We start from the raw sequence: 14878 nt of genomic DNA, 5'->3' as shown, positions 1-14878 counted from the left end.
TTTAATTAGTTTTATAATAAAAATTATTCTTCAAGCGTTTAGGAAGTCATTATGAAAAAGTTCACTTTATATATATAAATGGAGCCATTATATAATCTGATTTGCAGGGGTTTTTTTGTTTTACAATTTAAAAACTATTTTTTTGATGGAATGACATAAAAATTTGTTACCTAGAAGTAAGGTTTTCTGGTTTAGCAAAGATTCCTTTATTCTTATAGAGATGAAGGAAATTAATGCTGTGGTACTCAAGTATAGTCCCTGGACCAGCAGCATCTATATTACCTGAGAACTTATCAGAAATGCAAATTCTCAGGCACCACCCTAGACCTGCTGAATCAGAATTCTGGGGTGGAGCCCAGAAGTCTGTGTTCCAACAAGCCCTCTAGATGATTCTGCTGCTGCTAAAGTTGAAGAACCTCTGTAGTAGAGGTTGCTTGGTCTAAGGCCTTTGCAATGAGACTGGAGCATGTCTGACAATGTGCTTTGGGTAGCTCCTAGTAAAACCATTGCTGACCTTCTAACTCAGTCCTCATACTCATATTTGAGTTTGTTTTCAATAGCTGGTGGTTTTCAACTATTCAAAATTGTGCATATTGCATAACCAGTTTCAGTAGGCTACATGAGTAATAAATGAGATACTATCTGTAAAGTGATTAGTGTGCTTATGTGTGCATGCTATGCCTCACACAGAGGGGACCTTATTTTAATGTAAGTAATTGATATTCAAACTATTAGTCTTAGTTCACATTCTTTTCCCTCACAGCAAAATAAATATACAAAACCCACAAAATATCCTACTCATTATACATTCATAGACATTTAAGCCTAAGAGGAATTTCAAGATTACCCAGTTCAAGCCCCTCGTTTTACAGATGAAAAAACTGAAGCCCAGGGAGGCTGAATGACAGGTCAAAAGTCTCTTAGGAAGTAATGGGCAAAGATTAGAAGCCACAGCTTCAACTCCTGGACTAGTATCTTACAGAAGAAGCCATTCAGGTTGTACTCACTACTACAACAGCAGTGCTTACTCTGGAATTTTCTCCTTTGCCCTTACTAATTATTATCCAGTACTAATCTCTCCTTCTGCACTCCCTCATGTATAAACTATTATTCAGAATTGCAAAGCTATTAGATTTAAAGCTTTCTGGCCTACATAAGCCTAGATATACATAAAAACAAAAGGTAAAATATGCATGCAAAAGCCACAAATTTCCATAACATTTAGTGAAATAATAAAATATTGTAGTGTATACATAGTCACTTTTTATTTTGTATTGTGGACTAGTAAATAAGCATGCAAGAAACCAACTTTCAACAATTATGTTATTTTGAAGAATGTCTTTGGGTTGACCCCACCTCTTTAGAACTTTGGAACTCACTAAATTATACAGCAGCACATGAAGGAAACTTCATACAGAAGAGGGGGGAAGAAGTATGCACATATAAAAAGAAAAGAAATCTATTTTAATTAGAAAAGGCTTCAGAGACATACTTTTTATTATTCTCCTTTTCCTTTATAGTGCCTTAAATATTCCTTGGACATTAAAAAATTATGGAAAATATAATTTACAGTAGCACAGTATGAAAATTCATTCTGAAACTTCTAATTATGTATAGCATCGTATGATTTTGAATGTATTTTCTTTATTGTATTTCCTCTTTCTTTCTTTTTTTGTTTATTTATTTTTGGCTGGGTGCACGTGGGCTTTCTCTAGTTGCAGCGACCGGGGGCTACTCTTTGTTGCAGTGCGTGGGCTTCTCATTGTGGTGGCTTCTCTTGTTGCAGAGCATGGGCTCTAGCCACGCAGACTTCATTAGTTGTGGCTCACGGGCTCTAGAGCGCAGGCTTAGTAGTTGTGGCGCACGGGCTTAGTTGCTCCGCGGCATGTGGGATCTTCCCGGACCAGGGCTCGAATTCATGTCCCCTGCCATGGCAGGGGGATTCTCAGCCACTGCACCACCAGGGAAGCCCCTGTATTTTCACATAACATATTCAAAGCTATTTAGTAGCAGCAAAATTTCTTAGACCAACACCATCCATTAATGTAATGCATTCTGTTCCTTCCAGAGACCTGGACATCCCCAAGTTCAAAACTTAATAAGGTATTTTCTACATTACAGGACATGAAAGTGTGCTGTATTCATGACTGGCATGAACAGTTAATGACTCACTATTGCTTGCACCTCATTAATTGGCTTTCATATTAAGGCTTTAACAGAAGGAAGCGGAGGCTCTGTGGCTTACATAGAAAAATTACTACACTGCAAGCTGAGCACTGAACAAAAATCTCATCCTAATGCATCATTAGGGGAAGAGCCTGAAGAACTGAAAGAACCATCTATGCTTTTTCCAGTTTCGAAATGTTTAAAGAAGTTTTATATTAATGGCTTTTGATGCTTTTAATGATGTCAAGGATGGGATTTAAGTGCCTTATTAATTCCCTTGATTTGCCACCAAATCTTAAAAGGCAATTCGTGATTACTGAGCTAATCTTTTCTGATTATGAAAATCCATTATAGGAAGAAAAATATAAAATTCAGAAAAGTGGAAATGATTTATAAAAATGTTAGAATATATTTAAAAGAACAGAATGTTTGGACATGGGTTTAAAATTCCTCTGAAAGGATTTGTTACAAGATTATAAAATATCTTTGTGTATATTAATATTTAAACTGTTGTTTCATCCTTAAATTACACAGATCATGCTGTTCATTTTATAAACTCTTCTTAAACTTCCCAACCACAATCACAACAGATGATGCGATAAACCTGAAGTGATTTATAAAATCTTACTGCCCTAATCAGCTAGCAAAATCTCTGTCATCTCAGATCTCAGAGCCTGGAAAAACCCAGTTATTAATTCTTGATTATCCTTTCCCGAAATTCTCCGGTTTGCTGATGTGCTAATAAGATTCCAAGAATGTTCTAAAAAAAGAAAAATCACTACTAAAAATGATTGTGTTCTGAAGTCACAAATTGTCTTTTTTCTTCTCCCTGAATTCATTTTCAACTAAAATAAATTCTGTCCTTGAATGTGTGTACATAACTCCTTGGGCAGGCTATATTCTCTTATCATCAAATATAAATATTAAAAGCCTTAAAGATCTTAAACCCTAATTCAAATTACCTTTGCCAGCATACCAAATACCCCAGGGTGGGTTTATTAAAAGCTCTAAAAAGATTCTGCTTTTACTTTTTAGCCAAATGGACATGTTTTATTCAGGATCCCTAAATAAAATCCTTATTCAGCTCATCCACATTACCTTTGAGGATACGTCTTTCCTTCCTTCACTCCTTCACCCTTTCCAGCCCTTCATCCTGGCTCCCTGCATCTCCTGGGCTCTCCTCCTGCCTGAGGGCTTCAGTGCATTGAGGAACTGCCTCTTCCAACCTCCCCAGACCAGAAGCAGTGTCTAATCTTCCTTCAGGCTCATCCTTTCTTTACCAGGGAAAACTTATCTGATCTCCCTGATCTATATGATGTCCCCCAATATCTATATCTCTTAGCTTCCCAGCCTTTCCACTGCAGCAGGTATTGCAGATGTCATTTTAGATTTAACTGTGTATTTTTTTTATTATTGTCTCTATCACTTCAGCAGAATTGAAGTCAACGATCATGCTGTTTTTTCCCCATTATTAACCTCAAACATCTATGTGTCTGCCACAGAGTAGGTACACACACTCCACCTGCCAACTGAATGCCAATAAATGAATGACTGTCTAAAACACATAAACACTGGCACGCGGCAGAGGATTGAACATAGGAGTAAGCACAGACTATCTCTTTATCAACTCTCCAACAGTTAGCATTTATACTGGCCCAAATTTCTATATCATCTTTGTCTTCCAAAAGCTTTAGAAAACACTCTGGTGCACACAAACAAACACACACGCACGTGTTTACATGAACACATGAGCATGCACACACACAGTTATCAGTGGTTCTAGTGGTTAAGACTACTGCACTCAGCAGTGATAAATCAGGTTTTTAAAAAATAACTCTTGTTTTTAAAAATCTTTGAGAGTTAAAGAACTACTCTGCACTATGATCCTGAAGAAAAAGTCCAAAACTTAGGCAGGATTAGCTAGGTCTCAAGATGCTGGAGGAAGGTGGTGAAAACTCCAGCTAGTGGGTACAGACAACAGATTTCTGATAAATCATATGTTCCTTCTGGCAGTCTTTCAAGAGATGGTACAAAAGAGCAGTGAGCTCCAATGAAAATGAAAGCATTACCATTTCCCTATAAGTTTTAATATGCATTTTGATTTTTTTAAACTATATTCCTATGTTCTATGTTTTCTTAAAAATCCAGAACCAAGTTCTGCAAACAGAAAACCTCCTTCACACTGGCTGTAGAGCCCTGAGCATCCTCTCCAGTCCTTAGTTTCTTCACATGAAAAATGGGAATAATGCTGGCAAACACCACTGAGAAATAAAAGCGATCAGGCATAGAAAGCCTGTAGCCCTGTCCCTGGCCACAGAGTATTGTTTGCTTCTCCTCTCTCCCTACCTGTCTGCTGGCAAAATTCCAGTGTTCACATTGAGAGTCTCTAGATTACCTACCTGGGTATCTGTGTGATGTAACTATGTTAGTTGTCAATTGTTTTAACTAAAAGAAATTAAAAGTAACTTTGAAAGGGAGAGAGGGCTTTTCTTTCCCTTCTCAGCAACAAAGCATCTTAATGTTTGCATTTGAAACATAGATAAAAATGCATATTTGATTATAAAACACATCCTTGGATTTTGTGTTAGGCTGTGCTTTCACCAGGAAAAAATACTTTTTCAAACATGAAAAAAAGTAATCCTTTTCTGAGTTTCTTTCTCTTTCACACACACACACACACACACACACACAACCACACATACACACCCCTTTATTTTCCTTTCTCCCCCTACTCCCTCCTCCAAAACATACTCTTCAATTCTATACTTCCTCAGAAGTGGAGAATGTAGTTGCTGTCAAAACCTCTAAAGAATTTACTAGTATTAAAGCTCCAGTTAAGTCTCGCCTTTGTTTGGTCACAGGGTTTTTCATTCTGTCCAAAGCTGATTGAAGGTCTTGTAACACATCTCTGTAACTATTTCCGTAGTGAGCACTCCAAGTATAGAGAAAATCACAGGCAGGTTTCCACATCATCTATAAAGAAAAAAAACATTAAACTGGAGTAGTTTGGAAATAAATCAGAGAGGAAAATAGATGCTTTAAAAAAAGGTTTAAAAGCCTCTTAAAACTTAAGAAGAAAATGGAATACCAATTACATATATACTTATTTAATGTCACAGAAAACATGTTTTAATAACTATCACTCCTCTGTTATATTCCTGTTTCTAAACCTCAAGATTTAAAAAATAATGACCAGAAGTAGGGCTTTTTTTTTTCTTGATTCATGATCTAAACATTGTTCATTGTCTTCATAGGAATACAAAATTCCTTGTGCAATTTTTTTATTGTAACAGATGTTATTGCGATAAACTTTTTGCTCTCTGACAGACTTTTAAGGTTGAAATAATAACTCTTTTATTGTTATGTGTCTGTGGAGATCTTTACCATACCACATATAACAAGAAGGAAGTATACAGTATATCTAATGATTTAAGTCATTTTATTTGACAAAGTCTATAAACGAGGAAAAATGTAGCTTCACGATCAAGTCAAAAGGAAAGCAAAAATATAATTCTCTAATTAAAAAATAATTTAATGATACATTTTAATGACCAAAAGAAAGATAGATATTCAATACTTATTATGCTTTCCCTAAGCACCTACCCATACCAATGACCTCATTGTTTCCATAGAAATAAATGTACGCCAAAGAGGAACCTCACATACAAGGGTGTATGTAATGGTAACCAAGGCAACCAGGCTTAGCGAGAATAGAGACAAAGGCCGACCAAATAAGACAAATTGTGGAAAACACACACACACAGACACACACCCAGGTTAAAATACATTTTCTCTAGGAAAACAACAAAACGATCTCTGCACTTGTAACTGGAATATTTGGAATATAAACTTTGTTACTTGCTACTTATTTGGGTTCACTAAACTAATTCATTTGTGATTTTATCACTTTCAAACTGCAGGAACACAGATTGTTAGCTACATATTATACAGAGTTGCCCTCTTAAAACAGAGACTCAATTAACAGTAATATCACATGATAAAGGGCATTGGGATATAATCCTTCACCTTCCACTGATACCCCCATATACCCTACAATTGAAGTTAAAAGAATGAAAGACCTAAATAAGGAGTTCTGTTATGTTTCAATTCAATCTATATGAAAGGCTATGCATCAGGCTCAAAGGATAATTTGATGTTATTTATCCAATTAGCATTCCTGGGAAGCCATGAACACCCATATTTTCACCTCTCTAGACAAAGCTCGAGTCTTCAAGGTATTGAATGGAAGATAATTATCAAAGTTTAACCCTATCTATGTAGTCATAATGCAGCAACAGAAATCATTCCATATTTCTGTATATAAGCTTTATCCTCACTAAGCTGATTTATAAAGAACTGTGAATGAGGTGTTCTCTCATCTATTTTTCTGAGTATTCACACTGAAACCAAACCTCCCAAAGAGTAAGTCCCACGAATACTCTGCAATGGAAGATGAGGTGAGGCATATTAATAGAGCCTTTTGGCAGATTCAATCTTGCCTATCACTGCTAAGATGCAAAAAAGCACTAAATGAGTAGATTATTCTGTAGTGGGAATAATCCCGTGACCCACTGTAAAAGCTTTGAGACCTGTATTCTATGTTGCATTCATTTAAAATTCCCTGATGCTCAACTAGCTGTTACATTATTTTTCAACTTGTTATATATTGTTTAAAATAATAGTGTTTATAGCTAAAGGCTTCTAAGACTTTATTCTAAGCCCCTTAGTGACTGAGTCTGATAAAAAGATGTATTTGAAGATATTTTATGATAAACAGCAACTGAGAGCATTTCAGTACCAAGATAATGGTACAGTATCACTGAAAACAGATGTCTCTTAAGAATTGCAGATGGTTAATTTACAGGTTGTGCACTACAGTGCAGATTCAAAGTACACATCTTCACTAACTTTCCTGGGTAGAAAAGCTCTGCATCACATATCTTGCTGCAGCACAGTGCATTGCTATGTATAGAAAAGGCCTGAGGCAAACTCAATGACGAAGGAGCCCCTTGCTGCTGTCAGAAGCAGGAAATACACCAAGGTGATATGGGAATTAGAAACTACAGATGCAGAAGTCCAATGATACACTTACCAACTTACTTATGCAGAGGGCCACATAATCTCCTCAAGTCTGGCAATTTGTACTGATAGCAGAACAGTATGGTCAGCTCTTGCAATTCAGAGAAATGTGGAAAGATTGCTGAGTCCTGGACCCTAGTTAGGACCTCTGAAAGTGTAAAAAGACTTTCCAGGAGTCCTCTGAATTAGTCAGAAATACAAGGAGGCATATTGCTCTACACTCATTGGAGATCCCCTGGAGTCTAAACCATAAGCTACCTAGAAATAGGTACAGTGGCTTTGGGCTAAAAATACTATGGCAATGGTAAACTGCATGATTTGTACTAAAATACGAGCACATTTTGCATCCCATTTTTGCTCCTCTTTGTAGCAAATTAAGCCTGAATATTCCTTCAGTGCAAAATTTGTTCTGCTATATATAACATCATTGGTGGCTCTCAATACAGATGACAGAGAAACACCACTGTAGTACACATACAGTGAAAATATTTGAAATACATTGTTGTTCATTAATTAATTATTTCACTTATTAAATCAAAATTACTGAGTTACTGCTATAAGGAATTTTGTTACAAAAAGGAATAAAATGTTGATATATAGCAGGGCTCTTGTTTTTAGAAGCTTTAAAGCATAGAAGGGAGATACATACTTGCACAAACACTGGCCCAATGTATGAATAGACAGGGTTTTATACTAAATGATGATTAAGAAAAACTCAAAAATTACTTGCACATTCTAATTCAGTGTAAGAAAAAAAAGGATAGTTCCATCAACCGAGAAGCACTATGGTGTAACAGAAAGAAAGATGAGTTTTGATTTCAGAATCCTGGGTTCACATCTGATTTCCATTGGGTATTGGATGGGTCAGTTAGAGTAAATTTATTAACTTACCTGAGCTTTGAATTTTTTAATCTATAAAATATGGATAATAATCTCCATGTCTGTGTCCAAAGTACCTCATGAAGTGTCTGGCATATTGTTTGCATTTAATGCTTTTCACTAGGATATGGTGGAAAGTGGGTACTTTTTGGGTGAGGGAAAGATAAGCAGTCGGATTTTAGCCTTACTGAGTTTGAAGTAAAAAGGGGCTATCTCTTATTTCCAATAAGAAATTGGAATAGAGAGATGATCTCTAGGGAGTAGGCAAGAGTTTAGCGTCACTTGTGCTAAACTGATGGTGAAAAGCATGAGAGTAGAGGAAAATGCCACGGAGGAAAAAAAAGGGATGAAAAATTTAACCTTTAATTAAGTCTACAGTTAGGGACCACAACTAAGAAAGAGAAGCAATAAAAGGATGGAGAGAAGCTAGTGTCAGAGTAATAGAAAATGAAGCAGATTGCTTCATGTTGCAAAAGTTAAGGGCTGATAGTATCCCCCAAAGGACATTCAGTGGTTTGCTGGAGCTGGCTCACACCAGCCTATTGTTCATATAGCCTCCCAATTCCATGTTCAGTGACATCACATTGTAAGATTAAAATCACCCATGTTGGGAGTTTTTACACCAAGGAAATGGGCAAAAGCTTTAAGTTAGGGCTTTTCCTCCCTTGAAGAACTTGTAAAACATCTACCAGCATGGCACTCACTCAGGACATCTCTTTTCTGTTACGTCTTCTGCTACCTCGAACATCAAGTGATGTGGAAACATGAAAGAAAACTGAGAAAATTCAGGATTTTGGCAATTGATAGGACTTTGGTAACCTTGGAGGAGGCAGTTTCAAGAGAGTGGTGGAAGGCAGACTGCAGGTATGAGCAGGTGCCAAGGAACTGGAAGCCACAGAACAAATGGGTCATGTCTGGAATTTGGAAGTTAAAGGAAGAGAGACAAAGCTAGAAGTAGAAGCAGTGGAAAATGAAAAGTATGTTTAAAAGGAAAAAGGTCTGTATAAAGTAATATTAATTGAAAGGAGCGTTTGGTTTGAATCCTAACTTAGCCAGATGGAGAATTTAGGGTTGTTGAGGACTAGAGAGGTAGCAAACGCAACATACTCAAGGAGAAAAGTTAACTTTCTTTAGACAGAAAAGACATAAACACAGACAAACATTAAAATAATTATGGGGCTTCCCTGGTGGTGCAGTGGTTGAGAGTCTGCCTGCCGATGCAGGGGACACGGGTTCGTGCCCCGGTCTGGGAAGATCCCACATGCCGCGGAGCGGCTGGGCCCGTGAGCCATGGCCGCTGAGCCTGCACGTCCGGAGCCTGTGCTCTGCAACGGGAGAGGCCACAGCAGTGAGAGGCCCGCGTACCGCAAAAAAAAAAAAAAAAAAAAAAAAAAAAAAAAAAAATTATGGAGTTGGGGCATGTAACTAAGGGGGCAAGTATCAAGAAAAATAGAGAAGGAATGGGTTCAAAAGCATATGTTGTAGTTATGTACTTGATACACTGATGAAAAATATTAAGAACTACGTTTTCCCTCAATAAGAAAGTCTCTGCCAGGCAGAGTAAATACAACTTTTTCTATACTGAGATTGCCTTAACAAAGCCTGATAGAAGTCCAGCTTTCATCAATGCAAAAGTCTAATCAGTTGTTTGTCATCCTTTGCGGTATAGATATATGACATTTGGACTCAAGTTCTTAAATACTTACATTTTTCTTCAGCATTTTTTAATTTTCTAAGATCATTCTATTTTCGTACTCAGCAAGTGAACATATGTTATCATAGGCAAAGACACAAAAGGTAACTTCCATACATTAATTAACTACAGACTTTATGAAATTATGTCCAAATATACATACACATTAAGGCCACAAGGATTCTAAACTTTGTAATAAATTAAACGGAAAATGAAATCATTTTCTCTGGAAAAGTTTGAATGAATAAAATGAGTAGAATAAACAATTTTCGTTCCGGAATGATCTAAGTTAAGTCATCTAAAACTGGAAATGAGTTGTGGACTGCCAAGATCTCTTCCAGGTTTACATTATCTTATACCTATTCAGTGGTCTAAAAATAGTTCTTCCTCTCTTGCTCAGTGTTATGATTTAATGGAAGATATGCAGAAACGCTGCACTAATGCTTTGACTAATCAGAAGGAAAGCATGCTCTTCAGGGTTTGTTTTTCTTGAATTATTCCTGATCACAAAACAACTTCCATCAGGCTTCTCATCTTTATCACAAATATCTGACACACAAGCATCATTCTTGCCCCTTTACTCTTAGCTTTTTGATGTTAACTTCATGGTTTTTATGGATTCATCTCTGAATAAGAAGGACGAGGCTAATAAAAGCAGAGTGTTATTAATTTCTCATCTATGTGCTTTGATCTCTTTATATAAAGGGCAGCAGCATCAGTAGGCATTTAATCTACCAAAGCTGAGCAGTTTCTAAGCTCCCAGAATTTGTGTAGTAGGAATATGTCTTTGGTTTATCTTCCAGATACTAGAAGACAAATAAGAAGGTAAAGGAGCAATGAAAAAGTAATAAATGGGATGCCAAAAGAAATGAAATGGAATAGAGATTAAAAAAAAAAAGTTTTCTAAATTTAGAGTGCTTGTTTCCAAAAGCCAATCAGACTCACTAGATAACGAAATGCAACATGAACAAAAGCAATTCAAATTTGAGCAAAGCACTCTATGTCTTTTTTTAGCTCATAAAATATGAATAGTATAAAGAATGCAAGTGGTTTTAACTACCTTTGGATAATTACATTTTGCCACATTAAAGGATTAATAATCCACCTACTTTCCTCATAAAACGATTGGAGCAACATTTCAAGTACAATTATCTGAAGAAGTATCAAGGGAAATTTGTCTCATTAATGATTATTATATGCATTTTATCTTCAGTGCATCATTTACAATATCGAGGTGGGCCTTCCATCACCTTTAATTGGTAACTACATAAATATTATTGAAATGAGGTTGCCGTTATCTTTAGAAAAGAAGGGAGACTAACATATCTGGGGTCCCTATTTCCTTAGAAAGGAAACGGTACTGGACTTGGTTAAAACTTGACCTAAGATTTTCTTGGAAAAGTCTCTTTGGGCACAGCCAGCTGTGTTTGCTCTAGAAATAACCACTTGAAACTTCAGGGGTTAAGCATGAGCCACAGGAAGACAGAGGACATATTCCTTACTACTGCATCAAAATAGTCTAACATCTTAGGAGAACCTGCTGGCTAAGCTATTCCAACCAATTCTTAATTAGGAAGAGACTACAGGTCACCTGGTTATAAATCCGAGGCCATCTCACTATTGTATTGCAACAAATTTATTTCAGTAGTAAACAGTTTTAATAAATGCTAATTTAAGTCTTATAATTAGCTGGGCTTTGGTTTTCTGAAATTTCCTATTGTTTGTGATCCCTAACAATAAATGTTAATAAAGAAAAATCTAAAATCGAATTCAAATATTAGTGTCTCTAAATACATTTTTAAATACCTTTGTAATATTTAACCTAATATGATTATTACTTCTATTTGATTTTCAGTGTGGTAATCAGATATATAATGCAGAATTAAACCAAAGATCATAGGAATACAATGTGTTACCCCAATGTATTACACTGTGATATCCTTTTTTCTTTATTCCATCGTCTCAAAAAATGGAGTATGTTTTCGGAATTAAAGATTATAGCACAAAGCATTATAGTACTGTACAAAATAAACAATGATAATCTAAATATTATGTCACTGTGCCAAATCTCTAATACAAACAATGAAGATTTGAGAAATTATTCTATACATTTTACCAATGGTAGATGAATTTCCATATAATACTCTCCCCTTTTTAAAGAAATTATAAATATACTTCTTACTGTAAAAGAACAGCAAATCATAAATTTAAGTACTAAGGCTAGAACTGAGCCGGGCCCAGATACAGAACCAGACAATGCCACATCCCTGTAAGCAGAATCCAGGCATTGCAGTGTGAGTCGGAAAATCAGAAAACCATAAGACTTGAAGGACATTCCTTTTACCTTTTGCAAGAGATATTTTCCAAGGAAAATTAAATGTTGTTAAGCCAGTAAGAAAAAGCTGGTCAGCCAGGATTTTTTTTTCTCATTTTTTCCATGCATTACTATTCTGCCAGTTTCTCAGAAGAGAGGGCTCAAAATCACTGCTGACTTTCCCCTTACCTACATTCTTTCTATAGTTACTCTCCACCATATTACTAAAAAATTAGTATACTTTATTCCCTTTTCCAAAATCACTCAGTGTCACACAGTTGTCAAATTTACCTCTTCCTCTTAGACAAAATAAATAATAATAATATAACATATATTTAGCTATTACAATGTGCAAAGCATTTTCCCAAATATTTCACATATATTATCTCACTTAATCCTCCAAACATCTGATGAATACGACAGTATTATTACTATCATTTTACAAAAAATGATTTTACAAAAAAAATGATTTTTTTACAGAAAAAAAAAAGATTCCTAAAAAAGTCAAATGACTTGTCCAAGGTCTTAGGGCTAATAGATGGTAGAGCTGAAACAGAAATCCAGACAAGGAATCTTAACCTCTGCTCTGGCAGTCATTCAAGACTCTCCAAAATATATATATCTAACCATGTCTCCCCATAATTAATAAGATGCACTCTCTCCTCAAGCACACATATTCTCCTCAGTGGTCTCTAGAAGTCATTGTATCCAGAAGCACTGAACTCCCCTTCTAGTCCTCTCCAATTATTCAAATGTTACCCATCCTTCAGGACTAGGATGTGCCCTCTGACAGCTCCTGCCTCTTTGATCTTCTTTCGTTTAGTTAACTCTGAAAGAATTTATCATCAGCAGAGCAAGAGAATAACTGTGTGTAAAACAAACCTGGATTTAAATCCTAGTTCTGTCACTTAACAGCCATGTAATTCTGGATAGCTTACACAAATGCATTCACTCTCAGTTTGCATATCTGTGAAAAGAGGATGGTTCTAATGTCTTCCTTACAAACTCTGTTAAAGTACATGAGATATTACAAAGAAAATGATCATAATGATTAGATGACACACAGTAAATATGCAATAAATTGCAACAACTATTATCATTCTCATTATTAGTTACATTTACTTATTTCAGCATCTAATCATATACTTGTTTAAAATATAAAAATTCAAATATTAACAGCTTATCCCAATTCCCATGCCAAATGAAACTTGGCTTTAGAGAAAAAAATTCATATTTTTCATTCTGTTTGTGTTTGTTGTAGCTCCCAGGGATGCTGAGAACTGATAATGCAGAGAACTGATAATCCCAGAAAACATATTAATTGTACGGATTAATTTAATACTGAAAGCAAGGATACAGAGGCAAGATTCTAAAAAAGTAGGAAGAACTCCATATAGAATTTTTATTCACCTATAAAAGTACTAATAAAATTAGCTGTTTGAGGATTACCTACTTTCCCATTTTTAATCTAGACTTAGAATAAAGTGCTCTGAACACTACAGCTGTCAGTTAGAGAATGAGGAGGGAAAAGATTGTAGCTAGAAGACAGAACAGAGAATTAGATCCTCACTGATTAAGTACAGATGGCAAGAAGACATAAATATATCTTGCTGGTTACAGCTGTCTATAGGTGAGTGGTTTCTGAGATGAAAACATTACAATTAGGAATGTTCACTTCATTGGGCTTTCATAGGGAGGATGGCCCATTCTGATAAGTCAAATAAGAAATCAGCCTCAACAGGTTTATTGGAGCCCAGTGGGCACTGGTAGTAGGTAATTTAAAAGGGGAAGCGAACCCTTAGTGTCCTTAGTGAATAAATGTCCATATTGAATAAGAGGGAAAGAGCATAACCTTTATTGTTAGGCAGGGAACCAAGGTGAGAGAGTTGCTAGGGAAGTTATTATCATATATGGTAATAATCTCCAGAAGGTTAAATAAAGAGTACCTAATTTAGACCTGTGAATATCTTGGTCCTGAAATCCCCAGCATTTCCACTTGTAAAATACAACTGTTTTTAAAATGCGCTATTTTTCTAGCATTTTATTGATACCTATTTTTTTAAATTAAAGCTCAGAAAAATTCCAATGCATTTTTACTAACTTTCACAGGAAAACCTTGGCAAGAGTTAAACGTCTTTGTATAAGTATAAATAGGTTTTTTTCCCAAAAGAAATACTCTGAAAAACATGTTTTGTTTATAATCATATTCCAAGTTTTATAATTTTGCTTTCACGTAGGAATTACAATGTCATTAGAAAATTTCTTAAAATTTTCTTAAAATTTTACTTAGGGAGACGGTTAATTTAAAAGTGTTGTTCTCAGAAGTCTCCAGAGAGAGACTTTTTTCATCTTAGAAAAGAATAAGGGAAAGCGGCGTGGGGGGTGGTGGGGCGTGGGGGGTGGTGGTGTGATGAATTGGGCGATTGGGATTGACATGTATACACTGATGTGTATTAAAATTGATGACTAATAAGGACCTGCTGTATAAAAAATTAAATTAAATTAAATTAAAAAATTAAAAAAAAGAAAAGAATAAGAAGTGGTCAGAAGTACTGAAGAAAAATCTGACACACTATTAATAATCCATTCTTTAATTGGCTGAGGCTTGATGAAGATGTTGAGGCAAATTTTGATAGTATCCTATCATAGCTTGAAAAAAGAAAAAGTGGAATTAGTTGCTTAAACTCTCCATCCTAACCGTAACTCCCAGCTCTGCCACTCAGCCACTATATTGGATTTGGACTGGA

The 14878-nt window shown here is 35.7% G+C and overlaps 1 protein-coding gene across 1 annotated transcript in view; it reads right to left on the bottom strand.

Moving 5' to 3' along the window:
- Positions 1-4897: 4897 nt before the first annotated feature.
- The window catches only part of MACC1 (MET transcriptional regulator MACC1), a 439721-nt gene continuing 429740 nt past the window's right edge, over positions 4898-14878 (bottom strand). The window contains 1 exon segment of the mRNA XM_079932437.1: positions 4898-5139. Within this exon segment, the coding sequence (XP_079788563.1) occupies positions 4927-5139 (213 nt within the window). The 3' untranslated portion in view covers positions 4898-4926.

Source organism: Stenella coeruleoalba, assembly GCF_951394435.1.
Source record: "Stenella coeruleoalba genome assembly, chromosome: 9".
Lineage (NCBI taxonomy): Eukaryota > Metazoa > Chordata > Mammalia > Artiodactyla > Delphinidae > Stenella > Stenella coeruleoalba.
Note: the sequence above shows the minus strand (reverse complement) of the source record. Positions and strands in the feature narration are given on the sequence as shown.